This window comes from Schistocerca piceifrons, chromosome 8 (genome assembly GCF_021461385.2).
Source record: "Schistocerca piceifrons isolate TAMUIC-IGC-003096 chromosome 8, iqSchPice1.1, whole genome shotgun sequence".
Classification (NCBI taxonomy): Eukaryota; Metazoa; Arthropoda; class Insecta; order Orthoptera; family Acrididae; genus Schistocerca; species Schistocerca piceifrons.
The window spans coordinates 476957417-476978209 of record NC_060145.1 but is presented as its reverse complement, the minus strand read 5'-3'; the positions used below and the strand labels follow the sequence as shown (position 1 = coordinate 476978209).

Below are 20793 nucleotides of genomic sequence, written 5' to 3'. Positions count from 1 at the left end.
GGACAGCTTCTGACAAAAAACACCATTTCTCTAAGCTCATTGGTGTTAACGAAAATATGAGCCTTGAAAAATTCACTGTGGCATTGAAAACTGACAGATATGCGATCCCATTCCTGTTTGGAAGTAAATTCCTCTACATTTAAATACTCCGAGAGTTCTATGTTGTTTTTCTTGGGAAGAATTTCCACATCTCCACAATGAGCTCAGAAATGCAGTACAATGTTTCAATCAAACTACGTGCATCAATTGCTTTTTTCAATTATAAAACTAATCAATTCACAATTACACAGATACCTGAGTGACAAAAAACTACAAAATTGTCTGCATGGGTGTCTGTATACCAACAGCTTGTACCAGATATAAACTTCATATCTTCACGAGCCAAAATTAATTAAATAAAACTGAAACTTTGTTTGTTTGTGATCTAAGTTGTTATGAAATGAGAAACCAAGACACACACAAGCCGTTTAATGTTGTCCACACAACTGTGTTGCCAGCTAACAGCAGTGCTTTCACCATTTCCCCCTCTTCCCGCTCAGACAGTGTGACATGATAGGGGGAATATGCAGGCAGGTGACAGAAGAACTCTGCACGCATGGAAGTACACTGTACACACGCAGGATTCATCTACATCTACATCCACATACATGCTTCGCAATCCACCATACGGTGTATGGCGGAGCGTACCTGTTCCGCTCCCAAACAGAACGAGGGGAAATGACTGCCTATATGCCCTAATCTCTCTTCTCTTATCTTTGTGGTCTTCCTCCGAAATATAAGTTGGCGGCAGTAAAACTGTACTGCAGTCAGCCTCAAATGCTGGTTCTCTAAACTTCTTCAGTAGTGATTCACGAAAAGAACGCCTCCTTTCCTCTAGAGACTGCCACCCGAGTTCCTGAAGCATTTCTGTAACACTAGCGTGATGATCAAACCTACCAGTAACAAATCTAGCAGCCCGCCTCTGAATTGCTTCTATGTCCTCCCTCAATCCGACCTGATAGGGATCCCAAATGCTCGGCACGTACTCAAGAATAGGTCGTATTAGTGTTTTATAAGCGTTCTCCTTACAGATGAACCACATCTTCCCAAAATTCTACCAATGAACAGAAGACGACCATCCACCTTCCCCACAACTGCCATTACATGCTTGTCCCACTTCATATCGCTCTGCAATGTTACGCCCAAATATTTAATCGACGTGACTGTGTCAAGCGATACACTACTAATGGAGTATTCAAACATTACAGGATTCTTTTTCCTATGCATCTGCATTAAAATTAATTTATCTTTATTTAGAGTTAGCTGCCATTTTTTACACCAATCACAAATCCTGTCCAAGTCATCTTGCATCGTCCTACAGTCACTCAACAACGACACCTTCCCGTAAACCACAGCATCATCAGCAAACAGCCGCACATTGCTATCCACCCTATCCAAAAGATCATTTATGTACATAGAAAACAACAGCGGATCTACCACACTTCCCTGGGGCACTCCAGATGATAACCTCACCTCTGATGAACACTCATCATTGAGGACAATGTACTGGGTTCTATTACTTAAGAAGTCTTCGAGCCACTCACATACTTGGGAACCAATCCCTTATGCTCGTACCTTAGTTAGGAGTCTGCAGTGGGGCACCGAGTCAAACGCTTTCCGGAAGTCAAGGAATATGGCATCCATCTGATACCCTTCACCCATGGTTCGCAAGGTATCATGTGAACAAAGGGCGAGTTGCGTTTCGCAGGAGCGATGCTTTCTAAAGCCGTGCTGATGCATGGACAGCAACTTATATTCGAACTGAGAATATGTTCGAGAATACTGCAACAAACCGGAGGATACGTCCTTCTACCCTTCTTATATACAGGCGTCACCTGCGCTTTTTTCCAGTCGCTCGGGACTTTACGTTGGGCAAGAGATTCGCAATAAATTCAAGCTAAGTAAGGAGCCAATGCAGTAGATTACTCTCTGTAAAACCGAATTGGAATCCCATCAGGACCTGGCGATTTATTTATTTTCAACCCATTCAGCTGCTTCACAACACCAAGGATGTCTATCATTACGTCCTCCATACGGGAATCTGTACGAGACTCAAACTGCGGTATGTCTGTGCGATCTTCTTGTGTAAAAGATTTCTCAAATGCTAAATTTAAAATTTCAGCTTTCGTTTTGCTGTCTTCCATTGCCAGGCCAGACTGATCAGTGAGTGACTGGATGGAAGCCTTCGACCCACTTACCGATATTATGTAATACCAGAATTCCTTGGGTTTTCAGCAAGATCTTTTGCTAAGGTATGACGGTGGTAGTGGTTGAATGCTTCGCACATTGCTCTTTTTACAGCAGCATGAATCTCTACTAACTTTTGCCTGTCCTCATTCTCCCGATCTTTCTTGTACCGCAACTGCCTTTGCTTCCTGAGCATTCTCCGAATTGCGCTGTTAAACCATGGTGGGTCTTTTCCGTCCATAACCCACTTTTTCGGCACATACTTGTCCAATGCACGATTTACAATGTGTTTAAAATTTGCCCATAATTCTTCCACGTCCATCGTACCGGAAGTAAATGAAGTCGATTCATTTTCTAAATGGGATGCTACCAACTGCTTATCTGCTCTTTCTAGTAAGAATACTCTCCTAGCCTTCTTGACTGACTTTATAACTTTCATAACCATAGTTGTAATGACAACATCATGATCACTAATCCCTGTCTCAACAGTGACACCATCGATAAGGTCTGGTTTGTTCGTGGCTACCAGATCTAAAATATTTCCATTACGCGTTGGCTGTCGACTTAGCTGCTCAAGACAGTTTTCGGATAATGTGTTCAAAAGTAATTCACACGATGGCTTGTCTGTACCACCTGTAATTAATCTATAGACATCCCAGTCTATACTCGGTAGGTTGAAGTCGCCTCCGACTAATATAGCATGATCCGGGTACTTCTGCGACACAGAATGTAGACTTCCTTTGAATGACTCTAGAACTGTCACGGTGGAACCTGGTGGCCGGTAGTAACACCCCACAATTAACTTTATTTCCCCTAGCCCTGTTAAACATGTCCAGATAACTTCACTATCACACTCTACTTCGACCTCAGTAGACACAATATTTTGTCAACTGCAATGAAGACACCACCTCCTACGGTGTCTAATCTGCCTTTCCGATGCACGTTCCAACCCTCACTAAATATTTCAGAACTTCCTATCTCAGGGTTCAGCCAGGTCTCAGTCACAAGAATAATTTGTGTGCCACACGCTTCCTGGAGGGCAGTAAATTCAGGAACTTTAATCCGAACACTCTGGAAATTTACTGCTAATATCTTGATAGCTGAAGTGTCTTTACACTGAGCACGTCCTGATTTTCCTGCCTGCACGTCGACTGGTGAGTGTTCATCAGGACACCTCGCACTACTGCCTAGCCTAAAAAAAACCCATGTGCACGCCACAAGTACTCTGCTACCCGAGTAGCCGCTTCCTTTGTGTAGTGCAATTCTTGGCCGTTCCTAATTTCCACTATCAATTTAAATTAAACCAGAAACCACACATCTCTACATTTTTATCATCCTTTGTGTAGTGCAATTCTTGGCCGTTCCTAATTTCCACTATCAATTTAAATTAAACCAGAAACCACACATCTCTACATTTTTATCATTCTTCATACTTTATCATCAGAATGTTCCTTTGTGAAAGTTTTAGTTTATTAAATGTTTGATATTACATTTCCACAGTCTGAAAATTTTTCTGTGAATCTGCCATAAGCGATCTATGTTACAGGACCTCATAAGAAAAATGCACAGAAAAGACGTGATTTACATCTTTATCTTGCTACAAAATGAAAGGGATTCTACAACATAAAACTGATTAAACATGACTTTCATTTGTCTTCACATATTTCATACAGCAAATTGCGTGAAACTATCAGTTTCAGTTATACAATACTGCTTGGTATTCTCTTTTGATCTCAAAAGTTATCAATACGTTACTATATTACTAGCTGAGTACCCAGTATTGCCAGGTATGCACTTATTCCAATCTTCTATTAGTCATCTCCTCCTCCCCCTCTCACCGTCCCTCTCTTCCTCTCTCCTTTCTCTGTCCATTTCGCCCTCTCCCCGGTCTCTGTCAACTTCCCCATCCCCCTCCCTCTGTACATCTGCTCCCCGCTCCCTCCAAATGTCCATCATCTCCTTCCCCCTTTTCTCTCACCATGTTATAAAATCCAACACAATAACAGGTTTGTGGATTTTACACCCACAGTATTTCTTTCTATATTACAATCATTACGTGTACCAAATTTGGTTGAAATCATTCCAGGAGCGCTTGACCAACGTCTTTGCTCACGTACACACATGTCAAATATATTTCAAATATATTTCACATATATTTCACACATATTTGTAGACACGATTCACTTGTATCTCTGCTGAATTTTACCCTGCAGGTTCATTTTCACACAGCTCGATGTTTATTAACGTACAGCATGAACTATGTATCATATAAAGACATAATTTTGTTGGTACTGGTATGCCACATGCTAAAGTTTGACTGCATGAACGGCAAAAATGTAGTAAGCAATAAACTTTTCTCTTTCATCATTTTTCTGCGCCTTGCCAGTGAGAAAAAGTTTCATGAAAGTTTGAAATAATGTGTTAAGTTTTATGCAAGTCACTAAGTGCTCTCATTCTGAAATACTGGATGAATAAAATATGGGTCTACACTGCTTTTCCACCCTCACACCTTTTATAGGTATGTGTGTACAAAGTTTGATTGAAATCAGTGCAATTGTTTAGGAGGACATGTGGAATATACATACATATATTTTTAAAATATGTATGGATTATTTCACAAGATAACTCGCATTTTAATGTGTGTGTGTGTGTGTGTGTGTGTGTGTGTGTGTGTGTGTGTGTGTGTGTGGAGGAGGGAGAGGGAGGGAGGGGGGGAGCATGGCGCGGGAGGGGGAAGGAAAGGGAGGTCGTGAAGGGGGGGGTTTAGAGGGCAGTCGGGGAGGGTTGGACTGGGCGGGGAGGGGAGGGTTGGCCTGGACGGGGAGGGGAGGGGAGGTTGGCTTGGACGGGGAGGGGAGGGGGAGGGGAGGGGAGGTTGGCTTGGACGGGGAGGGGAGGGGAGGGGAGGGGAGGTTGGCTTGGACGGGGAGGGGAGGGGGAGGGGAGGGGAGGTTGGCTTGGACGGGGAGGGGAGGGGAGGGGAGGTTGGCTTGGACGGGGGAGGGGAGGGGAGGTTGGCTTGGACGGGGAGGGGAGGGGAGGTTGGCTTGGATGGGGAGGTGAGGGCAGGGGAGGACTGGCTGGGAGGAGGGGACAGGTCAGGAGGGGAAGGGAGAGAGTAATTGTAATTTACCTGATGTGAACTGACTGCTGAAGAGGCAGAGCTTTCACTGACTGAACTCTCTCGCCGTCGGATCCTCGGAGGCAGGGGTGGCGGCAGCCGAGGGCTCGGCACTGGAGCTGCAGTGCAGGAGGGGGAGGAACTCTGCATCTGAGTGCCAGACTGAGGTATCTGCTGCATGCTGGAGTGACTGTGTCCTTGAAGAGAAAAAGACGGGCTCGTGCCACCAGTATTTGCAGGAGACGTAGCGGGAGACGCAGATGCAGAAGCTGTTGCCGAAGTTGAAGCTGGTACCAGACTGGGATAACTTGGGGCTGGTGTTGAAGATATAGGGCCAGGAGACTGGTTGCCAGAACTTCCAAAAGAAGGAGCAGCTGTAAATATGAAATATTATTCATGTACTTTATTAACTACTCTGCAAACATTTAGTAGCAATCAAAATGGCACCCAAATTTCAATATTATTCATGATAGTAAATACAATTTCGCATACAATATTTGCTAATTCGACCAGAAATATTGTGATGAATTATGATAATGTTTTTTTGCAATCACTTTTCCTGATAATTTAGGACCTCATCAAGAAATTCACCACAAAGTTTACAGTTTGCAATTCCAGATGTAAATTTTATAGAAAGTATGTCGCACTGAATGAAAGAAGCTGGGTGAGATATATAATTTATGTTATATACAAATAGGGCAACAAATTGCAAATTCTCAGTTTGTATGTTTATTCAGTGAAATAGCTAGTGATCTGCCACTATTCAGTTACACAACATGCACGAAGATAGAACTTTTTAATCTGGAGAGAGCTCTTAACAATAAAAATCAAAGTGAAGAACGTGTTACAAGAAATTGCCAGATGAGAAAAAATTTCACAGATTAAAAATAAAATCGAAGTTTCTAACATTGCTCACCTTTCTCCTGCATGTTTCATTAAGGGTGAAATATTACTTCGTAACACATAAAGGTAAGATCAATTTTTTAAATGATTGGATTCTCATTCTAGTTTTCAACAATTAATATTTTATGACTAATTGTATTAACATAGCAGTATTGCTGTATACACAGCGCAAGAGGTACACGGCAATACCACGAGATGCTATCACCACACAGGTGTATCAGTCATCAGACGCACTCTCAGTTTCAATCAGCTATCTCCAGATGGCGCTCACTAAGTGGGACTACCTTTTGCTTCTGTCTCATGTCCATAATCGCATAATATTTGTCTGCTTGTAGTGTTTTCAGCCACTACAAACGGCACTGTCAACCATGGACTACTTTGTTTCCGCCAAGTATGTGCACGTATGGAGATCCTTCTGCCAACAGGCATAAAAAACAATGCATTGCCAACAGTCAACTCAGTTGCTACTGCTTACTCTGTTTGTACAGTTCCTGCAGTTTAAGTTCCATCAGTTCCACCCAGAAGACAAGTTCCTACAACGCAGTCATCATTTATGAAACAATAGGAACAGTTAAGAGTGTCTGCATAATATTTTCAGTCACAGTTATTAAATTACCGCCTGCCAACAGACAGCAAAGTTACAGGTACTAGGTACAGGACTTCAAAACACGTCCACCAAAATTTTAAGTACAACTGAATATCATCTCTGCTTATAAATGTTTTTGATTATTTATCATCGTATTGCCATATTTCTGTTCTACTGCCACCTCTCAAGCAAATGTATAATTAAATATAACTAGAATGCATACTGCTACCTTCTATAGAACTGTAAATTGGGTACCTGACAGATCTTTCACCTGGGCTTTCCACAGAAGTATGACCCGTGTGGCAAGAGGTCCAGAGAGGGTGAGGAGGAAGGACAAAGTAGGATATTACATAGACTAGGTGGGAAATGGGATACCAATTTTAGGAGGGATGGGAAGGATTGTGGGTAGGATGTTCCTTACTTTTGGACATGGAGATAAATACTCAAAGTTCTGGTGAAGGATACAGTTTGGTTGTTCCAGCCTGCAATGATACTGAGTGATGAAGGAGTGTGCCTTTACAGCTAGTTGCTGTGTGTGGTAACAGGGTGCTGCTGACGACGTGCAAGTGTTTAAGGAGACCAGACAGCTACGTCAGCAGTCTCCTATTCACTCCCCCCCCCCCCCCCTCCCTCCCCCCCAAGACAAAAGCACATCGAGTAAATTCCGTGTGCTGGTAGAGAAAGTGTTCTGAACGTTTGTATATCGTGTACCCAAGCGGAACACGGGAACCAGCTCAGTATACATCTAGTGGGATGTGGGAATCCACCTAAAAACCAAATCCAGGCTGGCCAGCACACAGAGCCCTCATCATCAAAATGCCTCCTCATCCCGTCTGGTAGGCCCCCCCTGGCCCGAGGTTCTAGGTGAACTTTCTGAACTGTACCACTTTCCCTAAACCTCTTCAGTCCTTTACTTTCACCCCTCGTCCTTCCCTTTCAACTCTTCTGCTCCAAAAGCTTGTAAAAGTTAAACCTTTTTATGTGTGTGTTCTCTTGCCGCAGCTCAACGAGTATATTTTTTATCTATCATTTACCTTGTATTGTCAAAAAGTAAGTAGTTATGCATGAGACTGTAGGAGATATATGTATAAGGAATGAGGCAGTGGGTTTGAAATCAAGACGTCAGGAAAAGTACTGTTTGAGAGGGGTCATGCTGTACCAGTGGGGATCTTGACATAAAGGGAATTGCTGTACATATATCACTCGGTACGATCCTGGACTTGAACAACTGAACCATACTCTCAGTCAGGGCTTCGAAGGCTATTGTCGTGCTCGACAATAAGGAACAGCAAACACAATCCTTCCTATCCCTCTCAAAGTAGTATTCCACCACCCAACCTTATCTATGCTGTATCCTGGTCTACCCTTACTTTGCACCTCCTTGATCATATCTCTGCGGGAAACCCCAGTATGAGAACCAACCATTTCAACCACTCTGCTCATCCCACTCCAGTCCCATCACAGGCTTATCCTGTGCTATCGGAGGTAGAGGCCACCTGTGAAAGCAGTTATGTTGTAACAGCTCCGCCGCAATTCTTGCACAGCACTGTGTGTGGGCACGAGCACCAACAAGCTTTTCAAACAAACTGTCACTTTCAAAGGGTGGTCAAGACCAGAATACGCCATCGAGCACAGTAGCCTCTTCGCACAGTGGCCTCTTCACCACCCATGCATCCAGATTCTTCTCCTCAACACCAGCTCTCCCAAAATGTGTAGATGGGAGTTGTCCCTGCAACACATGCTGTTTTTCCATAATCCTCCAGGTCTGTATCGCTGTTAGACCTCTGCCCAACACCCACCTCCACTCCTTCCCCAGGACCTTCACCATCTCTGATGCGCATACTGCTTTTCTCCCTATTGTACTCGCTGCCTCTGCCTTCCACATTTCTATTCTCGCAACTATCGTCTCTTCCTCCTCACCACCAGCCACTCTTCCCCAACCCCATCTGTCAGACACAATCACCAATCCAATCGAGCTACAGTGCCGGCACTATGTAGTCAGCCAGGCCAATGTATCCGTATGTTTTGTGTACTCTTACTCACAAAGTGATTCATTTCAAAGTATTCTGTCTTCTTCATGTGCCTTTCAACAACTCAATTCCTCTATTATTCATTGGGTCCTTACCTTTACTCCTCAAATTATATACCTTTACCTTGGACTCACTCTTACTATCCATATTGCAGGCCATAAGGTAACATATTTCATAAGCATCATAAATCGTACAGTTAAAGGCCGATTGAGGCCTAATATCCTGTAAAACTGGCAATATTTTTTAAAGTACAGCTAGTTCCCAATTATGCTGACATGTGTCATCCTGTTCGTGGATTATCTGAATATAATTTGCAGATTTAAAGATAAAAGTAAAAAATTAAGCCTGAAGTATTCTACTACATTTAGAACAAAAACCTTTGTTTAGAATACACTATTAAGCATGTGACTCACATTCACTTCCCCGTCCCTGTGTCGGACATGGCCAACATATTTTCTCCATCATCTCTCATTTCACATTCAGCTAAATATGGAGGCACTGCCCTCTTAACACATATGCTGGCAATTTTCTGTAAGTGCACTTGTCTCGCCCTTACCCTGGGAGCTAAAGGTTAATAATTTCTACTCAGGTTTCACACAAGTAACATGTGAGTAATGCAGTGCACTTTCAAAGTGACATTTACTTGTTATGTCTCTAATAAAATATACTGTTACAGCTGCATACTGCATTCCTGAACGTTTACCTGTATTTGGGATTATCTGTGCTTTTTAGTTATCTGTGCAGTCTTGGATTGGTATTACCTTGGATAATCTGGAGCTTGCTGTATTGTGGACACAATATATTGAGCAGAATTTTCTTCTCTGGTCATCTAAATTATATAATGAAATAGCCATCCAACAGTCATTTGTACAATAAGTGTGTGTTCATTCAGATATGTAAGCTACTCATGGCAGCACAGGCTGGTTGTTCATGACATTACATGGGAGTCAGTCACATTACCAATACTGCAGTACTTCTTGTAAAAACACAGGACACTTGAAATCGAGTTTGTGACTGAGCGAGTTATGCATTATTAACTCGAGCCAAGCACCCTTTCAAAACACACTAGAAAATCTGGTTTATGTCATTTCTAGGATTTCATTTGATGAAAAGGCACACAAGGTTGTGAAAGAAATACCTTAATATTACAAAACTGATTACAATGATTGCCGAGTTCGAAGATACAGTAGAAAGACCGGTAAGTGAAAACATGATGGTGAGATTTGGATGGAACCCTTTCAACATTTATTTTTGTATTTTACTGAGCTAATTTGTTTTTGAGATTATTTACAATAATATGGACAGGAGCAGAGAACTCACCTTGCCCAATCATAATGTTTGCAAAAACAGAGAAGTCGGCAGCTGAGGATGCAGGTGTTGGTACATGGTGTGGAGGTGTATGTGGAGCCGAGCAGGTGTGTGGTGTTCGTGGGGTGGTTGTTTCTTCTCCATCCTCTGGCAAGCGGTTTGTGGAAGGAAACAGATGACGCTCTCCCAAAGAAGGCAATGGGCCAGGAGGATGACTGCGACCAGGGAGGTTGCGTGGTTTAATACCAGGTGATTTAAGATTCAAATCTGGCCATTTTCGAGACTGAAACAAATGAACACAAAAATAATCCCCTCTCTCTCTCTCTCTCTCTCTCTCTCTCTCTCTCTCTCTCTCTGAGACACACACACACACACACACACACACACACACACACACACACACACACAGTACTGATAAGGCAGGTTGCAATTAAATTTTCTGTAAAGACTTAAAGATTATTTCCATTTATGGTGCAGAATTGATACCCTATAACACCACTTTTACGTTCTCGGAATTTAAGTTTTCTCGCCCTTTCTGACATTTTTTACCAGTCCCATCAAATATCCTATGCCCACAATGTTAATTTGCACCTGATTTTGCATCAACATATTTATAATTTTCCCATGATTTATGCATTACGAAAATATGTTTGTGAACAGAAAATGATGCTGACATGATGTTGGCCGTCCAGTAGTGTTTACAAATATGATGTCATTAAGTTTCTTCACACCAAGGCACTCTACGCAGTGGATTTGAACCAGTAAGTGCGTAAGAAGTGTTGGAGCAATTTGTGCCCTATCTCCTGCCGCTGCCAAGCTCTACTTGGCGTGGTGGCTGATGGGAGTAACTAGGTTCTTTCGAATAAGATATCATGACCAATCACAGCCATTTTCAAACTTTCTCTACTGTGCAAAAACAGTTTCATGATTGTTGTGATCATCATGAGACCTTTGTCGAATGACAGCTGCAGGCTTTCAAAAACATCGATTATGACATATGAAATTGAGTCAAACGTTCCTACTTCCCAGACAGTTATCAGTTCCAGTTACATCAGTGGTTTTTATTATATAATAAACCTTCATTATATAATAAGCAAGTCTCTGACAAGTCTTCTGATGCCTGTTATGTGCATATATCATACATAAAGTACAAGTGGTTGCTATACATAACTTCTACAGCTTAAAATGTTATTTCCCACATTTTACATTTTCCCGCATTTTACGCCATTTTTTGGAAGTCCCTTGAAAAGCATAAAAGTGGAGTTTCACTGTAACTATATTCTCACACTATGGGTAAATTGTAATACAAACAAGTAATACATGGAACAGATAGCCATCATCCAAACACCGAAATCCACCAACAACAGTCAATTTTTCTTTCAACTCATTCCATTTTTTTAAAATTAAATACTGTTGAAATCAAGCACTGACAGGTGTGTATTACTGAACTGTTAGCCAGGACCCAGTCCCACATACTGTTCCTGCATTGTTGCTCAGCTATGGAGTGATCCCACCCCCTCAAATTACCCATTTCTGGCCACAATCCCTCCTTCCACAATGACCTTTATCTGGTCAGATTACATACTTGCCAATCTAGTCCTGAAAAACCACAAAAATCACACCCAAACTGCCTTGCAACACCACTTCTCCAACCATAAAATTTTCCTGCTTTGCAATCACAAATTCCTGCATTAAATTTCTCACACTGAAACTCTAACCCCCCCAGGAACTACAGCAACATTCAGAACGCCATCTCAAAAAAATTCTCCAATTCCACCTGTTTCTCCAATTCCACCTGTTCACCTCCTACTGCAGCCTTTGATTATACAACTATCCGCCACCTCTACAACAGACTACAAACCTCCCTCAAAAGACCTTCTCTCCTCCTACTAGTCCCTCCAATGGGAACATTTTCATCACAAATGCTAGAAATTACACCCAACCCAAACCAATACTGAAACCTGCCTGACTCAATTCACAACTCCATTCAACCACCCCCACTGCCCCCAAATCACTCCCTCGAACCTTGCCTCACCATCACTCAAACTCTTAACATGGAAACCAACTGTACACCTGCAGGAAAAACAAACATACCAGCTGAAAACTGCTGCTGATCCAACAAAGGTTCCACTACTGTGGTTTTGAACTGCTGGGATTATATGGCAGAAGGACTCCGCCAGCTGGCAGATTCATCCACCTGCAAACCCTGCCACAGTGACCCCATTCCAGAAATCCAGAAGTATCTGCAGTCCCTCCTCAAATCCTTAGGCCTAACTCAGAACTTACCCCCCCCCCCCACTCTCTCCCCCCCCTCCCCCTCCTCTCATCTCTACTACTCCCAGAACTCCTATTGCACTGCCTTCTAAAGTCTATAATCCCAACCACTCAGGATGACTCATTTGGGCAAATTACTGTGTCCCTGAAGTAACAATTTCCGATCTCGTGGACCAACACCTTCAACCTATGACTCTTAACCTACCCTCCTATATAAAAATACATCAGTCATTTCCTCCATCAACTCTTCACAGTTCCTGTCCTTTACCACAAGGTGCCCTGGTATCATTGTTGATGCCAACTGCCCTCCCCTCCCCCACCTCTCCTCATTAAACCTACGAACCACAAGCAATGCCTCCACTTTGACAGGTGTCTCACTCCATGTCAAGATATCTCATCCACACAGCCAATCCACCCAAGGTCATCGCATCTGTAGTGACAAGCAGTCCTCCAGATATAGCAAGTGTCTCACAGCAGTCTTCACAGACTGTAATTACCTTCCCAACATTCTAGAGAAACAGACCTCCTGCACCTAATATCTCCAGTCATCCACCACTGCCCACACACCCATTGTCCGGCCACAATGGAGCGCACCTCTCATGACTCAATACCACCCAGGACTGCAATAACTGAATCGTATTTGCCCCCAGGGTTTTGACTACCTCACATTGTGACCTAAAGTGCGGAATATCCTAATCACTATCCTTCCTACCACTCCCATAGAGATATTCTGTCACCCACCAAACCTGTGCAATATTCTTGTTCATCTCTGCTCCAACTGTGCCCCCAATCCCTTGCCTCATGGCTAATATCCCTGCAATAAACCTGAATACAAGACGTGTCCCATACATCCTACCACAATCACCCATTCCAATTCTGTCACAAGCATTTCCTACCCCATCTAAGGCAGGCCCTTCTGTGAAAGCAGCCATATGATATACAAACTAAGCTGCAATCGCCGTGCTACATTCTACATGGGCCTGACAACTTACAAGCAGTCTATCCACATGAATGGCCACCAACCGACTGGCCACAAGACATCTGCTCCACCCAGTTACTGAGCACACTGTTTAACATTATGTGCTTCATTTCAATGACCACTTCACAATCTGGCTCCTTCCTAACAACACCAGCATTTTCAAATTGCACAGGTAGGAACTCTCCCAGTAATATATCATAAGTTCCCATAACCCCCTGGCCTCAACGTTCGTTAGTGCCTGCCCACAAAACTTGACTGCACCTAGCAGCCCTAGCCCTAGCCCACCCCCACCATGCCCCTGCATGTTTCCACGTGCAGAACTACATCTTTCCCCACCCCTATCCTGCTATCCCTTCCCCTCCACCTCTGTACCCCCACCACCTATACAAGACTGGTGTTTCTGCAAGGTGCAGTTTTAGTCTGCAGTCTGGCCACAGTGGCCAGACTGGTCATGTGTGCGAGTTGTGCTTGTCGAATGTATGTGTGTGTCCTCTATTTTGGTAGGTGGCCTTTCAATTGAAGGGTTAAATGCATAACTGTCTTTTCAACATGCCTATCAGCAACTCAAGTCTCCTTTATATGGTGAGTAGCAATTCCATCCTCGACTTTCCACTGCTTGATATAAACTGTCAATTTAATAAGTCATGGTTGTGAAATACTAACACAGATTATTTACAGAAGGGTGGAGTAACTGATATAGGCCATCTTGGGGCAGAGATGGTAAAGGGACTGGAAGATCAGCTGTTCAGAATGGGTATTTTCTTGAAAAGAGATAAGGTTAATTAGAAAAGCTAATGGAGTGTACTAGTATTTCAATGAATTTGTAATGCTTTCACATGCCACACAGGGATATTTCAAATAGAAATCCGCTGACTGTATTTTGGTTTCTCAGGTTTCTACTTGTGATATAGTGAAAGTTGCTTCATCAGGGGTTCCAAGATTCACTTGAGGTGGTTTACCATGAGCTGGCAAAGCAAATGCACCTGCTTACTGCAATAAATGCTGAAATTTTTTATTTCTATTTCACATATGTATTGTTAACAGAGACAAGTAGGGAAATGTTGAGAATAAACATCCTGTGTCCCTGAAGAAAGAAGTTTAGCTAAATCACATCAAGCCCAGATAATTTGGTTAGGAAATGAATTACTGGAAATGGTAGATGAGTTTTGCTATTTGTGTAGCAAGACAATGACACCGAAAGTGGAGAGATATAAAATGTAAACTGACAATAGCAAGGAAAGTGCCCTTGAAAAAGAACAATATTAAAATATCTGTCATAAATTTAAGTGTTAGGATGCATTTTTCTGAAAGCATTTGTTTGAAGTGCAGCCCTGAAAGGCAGTGAAACATGGATGATAAATAGGATAGTTGAGAAAAGAACACACACTTTTGAAATGTGGTGCTACAGAAGCATGTTGTAGATTACTTGAGCGGAGTGGGTAACTACTGAGGCCATACTGAACTGAACAGAAAAGAAATTTATGGCACATGTTGGCTAAAAGAAGGGATTGATTGATAGGACACATCTTGCGACATCAAGCAATAGTCAGTTTGGTAAGGAAGGGAAGGAAGGGAAGAGTTAGGGGTTAAAACTGTAGAAGACAACCAAGGCTCAAATACAATAAGCAAGTTCGAGTGGATGTCAGCTGTTGCTGCAATGCAGATACAAATAGAATTGAACAGAACACAAATTTCGATAGCGGCATCAAACCAGACTATAGACTGATGACTATAACTGTTAATCGATCAATAATGATTGAAATGTTTGAAAGCTTGAACCAATATTCCATGTATTACTTCATTCCCATTACGCTTGCATCATTTCTATCTAAACAAACGAAATGTAAACTTCTATTCATCCTTCTGTGCTTCATCGTGCACAGTACAATGATCAACTATGAAGTCATATTTCAAAATTTGTCAGGTAGTATTTGTAGTGTTGCCTCTCGGCTACCATTTTTGCCAGTGTGAACTTTTGAGCTTAACTGGTAGTTGACACCTTGCTTCAGCACACAGTTTACTATACATTCACCTTATTTGAGAAGTTTTAAGTTTAACAAGTGATGTGTCACTGCTGTTAGTGCTTGATATGTACATACATTATACTTAACAATTTTTATATTGCTTCTGATCTTAATTACAACTTCTGAAGATGCAAGGGTCAAAGCATTTAATGTGAAATAAAATAATAAAAAATTCTTAAATTACTATGACAGAACGGTTCATAAAGTTCACAATGATTACAGATTCATTGAAAGGGTTTATTTTCCTTAATTAATCAGTGCTCCATATTGCCAGACATTCACAATAAGAATCAGTTAATAGTGGTCATGACCCAAATGGGTTATACATTAATGAGTGAGAGGCAGATACTGTCACTGTTCAGTTCATGCATTTTCCACAATTTATTTTTAGAGGCCCTGTACGTTAACTGAACCTATTTGTGTGTGTTTTATATTGAAGTTTTATTGCCATTTCCTGCAATTATCACGCTACATAAATTTATTTATTTATTTATTTTTTACTCACAAATCTAGGTGGCTGTCTGCAACCACGAGGCTCTATTTCCAATGACTTATTGTACAAGTAATTGCTGATATCTGCATCTTTCATATCTTCAAATGGTGCCAGTGTTTCCAAAAAATGCTGCAATAAAAAAGGACACTTAAAAAATAATTTTGAAGTTATGGCATGTGGAGTTGTAGTTACAATGTATGCATATTCTATATTCTATTTTTTATAAAGATATGAAAAGGAAGATTTACATTAAATACAGTGAAACCAGAGACAGACTTAAAACACGAATAATACCGGGTGATCAAAAAGTCAGTATAAATTTTAAAACTTAATAAACCATGGAATAATGTATATAGAGGTGTAAAAATTGACACACATGCTTGGAATGACATGGGGTTTTATTAGAACCACCCAATATTGCTAGATGCATGAAAGATCTCTTGCATGTGTCGTTTGGTAATGATCGTGTGCTAAGCCGCCACTTTCGTCATGCTTGGCCTCCCAGGTCCCCAGACCTCAGTCTGTGCGATTATTGGCTTTGGGGTTACCTGAGATCGCAAGTGTATCGTGATTGATCGACATCTCTAGAGATGCTGAAAGACAAAATCCGACGCCAATGCCTCACCATAGCTCCCGACATGCTTTAAGTGCTATTCACAACATTATTCCTCGACTACAGCTATTGTTGAGTAATGATGGTGGACATATTGAGCATTTCCTGTAAAGAACATAATCTTTGCTTTGTCTTACTCTGTTATGCTAATTATTGCTATTCTGATCAGATGAAGTGCCATCTGTCGGACATTTTTTGAACTTTTGTATTTTTTTGGTTCTAATAAAATCCCATGTCATTCCAAGCATGTGTGTCAATTTGTACCTACCTATCTACATTATTCCGTGATTTATTCAGTTTCCAAATTTATACTGACATTTTGATCACCCAGTACATTGAATCAAATTATTAGCAGCACAAATTTGAGTGCAAGAAAGTAGTGATCTTTAGAGCTCTACTAAGATATTGTATGTGTGATAGATATAAAAATAGAGATCAAGAAATGGGGCAGGGATGGGGGGGCCGGGTGGAAGAGTGGGGGGCAGGAGGAAGAGCGGGGGGGGGAGGAGGAAGAGCGGGGGGGGGGGGGGGAGGAGGAAGGGCGGGGGGGAGGAGGGAGGGCGGGGGGGAGGAGGGAGGGCGGGGGGGAGGAGGGAGGGCGGGGGGGAGGAGGGAGGGCGGGGGGGAGGAGGGAGGGCGGGGGGGAGGAGGGAGGGCGGGGGGGAGGAGGGAGGGCGGGGGGGAGGAGGGAGGGCGGGGGGGGAGGAGGGAGGGCGGGGGGAGGAGGGAGGGCGGGGGGGAGGAGGGAGGGCGGGGGGGAGGAGGGAGGGCGGGGGGAGGAGGGAGGGCGGGGGGGAGGAGGGAGGGCGGGGGGAGGAGGGAGGGCGGGGGGGAGGAGGAAGGGCGGGGGGGAGGAGGAAGGGCGGGGGGAGGAGGAAGGGCGGGGGGGGAGGAGGAAGGGCGGGGGGGAGGAGGAAGGGCGGGGGGGAGGAGGAAGGGCGGGGGGAGGAGGAAGGGCGGGGGGGAGGAGGAAGGGCGGGGGGGGAGGAAGGGCGGGGGGGGGAGGAAGGGCGGGGGGGGGAGGAGGAAGGGCGGGGGGGGGAGGAGGAAGGGCGGGGGGGGAGGAGGAAGGGCGGGGGGGGAGGAGGAAGGGCGGGGGGGGAGGAGGAAGGGGCGGGGGGGGAGGAGGAAGGGCGGGGGGGGAGTGGGAGGAGGAAGGGGCGGGGGGGGAGGAGGAAGGGCGGGGGGGGAGGAGGAAGGGCGGGGGGGAGGAGGAAGGGCGGGGGGGGGAGGAGGAAGGGCGGGGGGGAGGAGGAAGGGCGGGGGGGAGGAGAAGGGCGGGGGGGAGGAGGAAGGGCGGGGGGGGGGAGGAAGGGCGGGGGGGAGGAAGGGCGGGGGGGAAGGAAGGGCGGGGGGGGGGGTAGGAAGAGGGGGGGAGGAAGAGCGGGGGGAGGAAGAGCGGGGGGGAGGAAGAGCGGGGGGAGGAAGAGCGGGGGGAGGAAGAGCGGGGGGAGGAAGAGCGGGGGGAGGAAGAGCGGGGGGAGGAAGAGCGGGGGGGAGGAAGAGCGGGGGGGAGGAAGAGCGGGGGGAGGAAGAGCGGGGGGAGGAAGAGCGGGGGGAGGAAGAGCGGGGGGGAGGAAGAGCGGGGGGAGGAAGAGCGGGGGGAGGAAGAGCGGGGGGAGGAAGAGCGGGGGGGAGGAAGAGCCGGGGGAGGAAGAGCCGGGGGGAGGAAGAGCCGGGGGAGGAAGAGCCGGGGGAGGAAGAGCCGGGGGAGGAAGAGCGGGGGGAGGAAGAGCGGGGGGGAGGAAGAGCCGGGGGGAGGAAGAGCGGGGGGAGGAAGAGCGGGGGGGAGGAAGAGCGGGGGGGAGGAAGAGCGGGGGGGAGGAAGAGCGGGGGAGGAAGAGCGGGGGGAGGAAGAGCGGGGGGAGGAAGAGCGGGGGGGGAGGAAGAGCGGGGGGAGGAAGAGCGGGGGGAGGAAGAGCGGGGGGAGGAAGAGCGGGGGGAGGAAGAGCGGGGGGAGGAAGAGCGGGGGAGGAAGAGCGGGGGAGGAAGAGTGGGGGGAGGAAGAGTGGGGGGGAGGAAGAGTGGGGGGAGGAAGAGTGGGGGGAGGAAGAGTGGGGGGAGGAAGAGTGGGGGGAGGAAGAGTGGGGGGAGAAGAGTGGGGGGAGGGAGGGGGGAGGGGGAGAGAGAGAGATAGGGGGGGCGGGGAGTTAAGTACCACAAAAGGAAACTGGCAGTTTTATTCTCATGTCTGTTTACACCATTTTTTTCTAGCTTTCCTTCTCTAACTACATCAAAATACCAGATACTACCGATTTAATTGTTAGAAAACAGACTTATTTTCTCTGAGACAAAAATTTCCAGTGATCAAACTATGAAAAATCGAGGATGGGATGTAACAATTTATGAGAATGAAAGTTCTACTCACCATATAGCTGAGATGCTGAGTCACAGATAGGCACAACAAAAGACTGTCACAAATAAGCTATTGGTCAGTAAGGCATTCGCCAAAATTAGATGACACGCACACACACGATTGCAGTCTCAGGCAACTGAGGACATACCGCGAACTAGTGCTGCTGCGAGCAGTGTGGCCTCAGTTGCCTGAGACTGCAGCATCTCCACTATATGGTGAGTAGCAACTTTCCTTCTCATAATAAATGTCCAGTTTTGATAGATTTCATCTTTCAAAATTTCCTTTTTACCAAAGACTTCAGTGAAAAAGGAACCTCTAATCAGATTATGTGATTAGAGTAACTCCAGGTTTCTCCTGTGATGACATATTATTGTAAGATTAAGGGTAAAAAAAGCAGCAATACTCTCATAATATATATACAAAAGAAACCTTTTTATTATACCACATACTAGTAGATAGGTACACACCCGAATCTTTGGTTCAGTCTTTAAACAATAAGGTTGGTTCTGGTACTGTTGTATTTCACCCGTTATTTCAGCTACTTTCCGTCGTTTGCTGAAGTTAATAAGTTCTGGAGAGTTTGGCAAGTAGTCAGGATTTCCCTCTTCAATATGAAGGATGTTAGTCAGGTACATACCTGCAGAAATGATTTTTTTTTCATTTCTAGCAACAGTAAAAATTAATGAACTTAAATAGCTGTTTCATGAAGTGTGTTTTTTAAGTGTAAGAAAATATTCATATTACCAATTGAAAAAAAAACTAATAAGAATAAACAAATGCATTATATATGTTACAGTACTGACCTCATATATGAACTAAGTACACTAAGGTATTCACATTCATTATAATAAGAAACCTTCTTTTACCTGTTTCTGCCATTTTTGGCAACATTTGGAGAATCCAATCTTGTCGGTTGGTATGAAACTACATTCAGGTATTTTTGGCTACACTGTCAACAGCATTAGTTTATTTATGCAAGCTTCATGAAGCACATCATGCTCATCTCTCAGTATTATAACAGTAGTTCTAGTTTCTCTTCACAAAACAAGATGACACCAACAGACATTGGCAATTCAGAAAATTAACCCAAATGTTTCTGATTGGAGGTTAATGTTTGCAGCGTAACATAATTTGCTAAATCTACAAATCTTAGTGGAGGTTAAAGTAATCCAAAGCATCAAGATGTGAGGTATGTCCCCACTCTGATGATTAGTCTGGTAGCAAAGACGAGATGCATGATCCTTGTGCAATCGATGCAGATAAGAAATCAATTCAATTTCTACTGCTTGCAACAGTATGCAATGTGGTGTATTGCCCAAGAAAGTCCAAAAGATAATGATATTCTTTAAAAACAATAGTCGTAAGACGAGTTTCAAAAGTAGTGAAAATCAATGCTATAAGGTCGTTCAAAGATGCTTCCGTTCTTTGAAGAGAAGCGATACACTGATAAAGCAGTTGTGAAATACAGAGACGCCACCGTAAAACACATTGTTTGAATAGTAAACTGGTATTTGAAATTAAATAAATACTAAATCAACATCAAAATAATTCAGCATAAGGAAAACCACACCAGAATGTATTACATTAACATACTACCATTACCGTTCATGTGCAACATAAGCTCTGCAGCAAGACACGCAAGTGTCCACTGCAGTCAGACAATGTGTAACTCCCCTACAACAGCAGTAACTGAAAAGAAAGTGATCTCTGGTTCCTGCTCACCTTCCTGCATCTTAATAATTCAGAATAAATGCAAAAACTGAAGTAATTTGAAGAACACCAATGGTCAGTCAGCACAAGTAGTCTTAGGGAGGCAAAATACCACTACCATCGCCACTTCTGCCTCTACTACTACTACTACTACTACTACTACTACTAAT

General features: G+C 44.0%; 1 protein-coding gene across 1 annotated transcript in view; it reads right to left on the bottom strand.

The window, feature by feature from the left end:
* The window catches only part of LOC124711386 (protein son of sevenless), a 252363-nt gene that overhangs the window by 55766 nt on the left and 175804 nt on the right, over positions 1-20793 (bottom strand). Inside the window, exons 20-23 of the mRNA XM_047241436.1 lie at positions 19381-19550; positions 15957-16073; positions 10187-10457; positions 5360-5721 (exon numbers count right to left, since the gene is read on the bottom strand). Of these exons, the coding sequence (XP_047097392.1) occupies positions 5360-5721; positions 10187-10457; positions 15957-16073; positions 19381-19550 (920 nt within the window). The remainder of the gene's footprint in view (positions 1-5359; positions 5722-10186; positions 10458-15956; positions 16074-19380; positions 19551-20793) is intronic.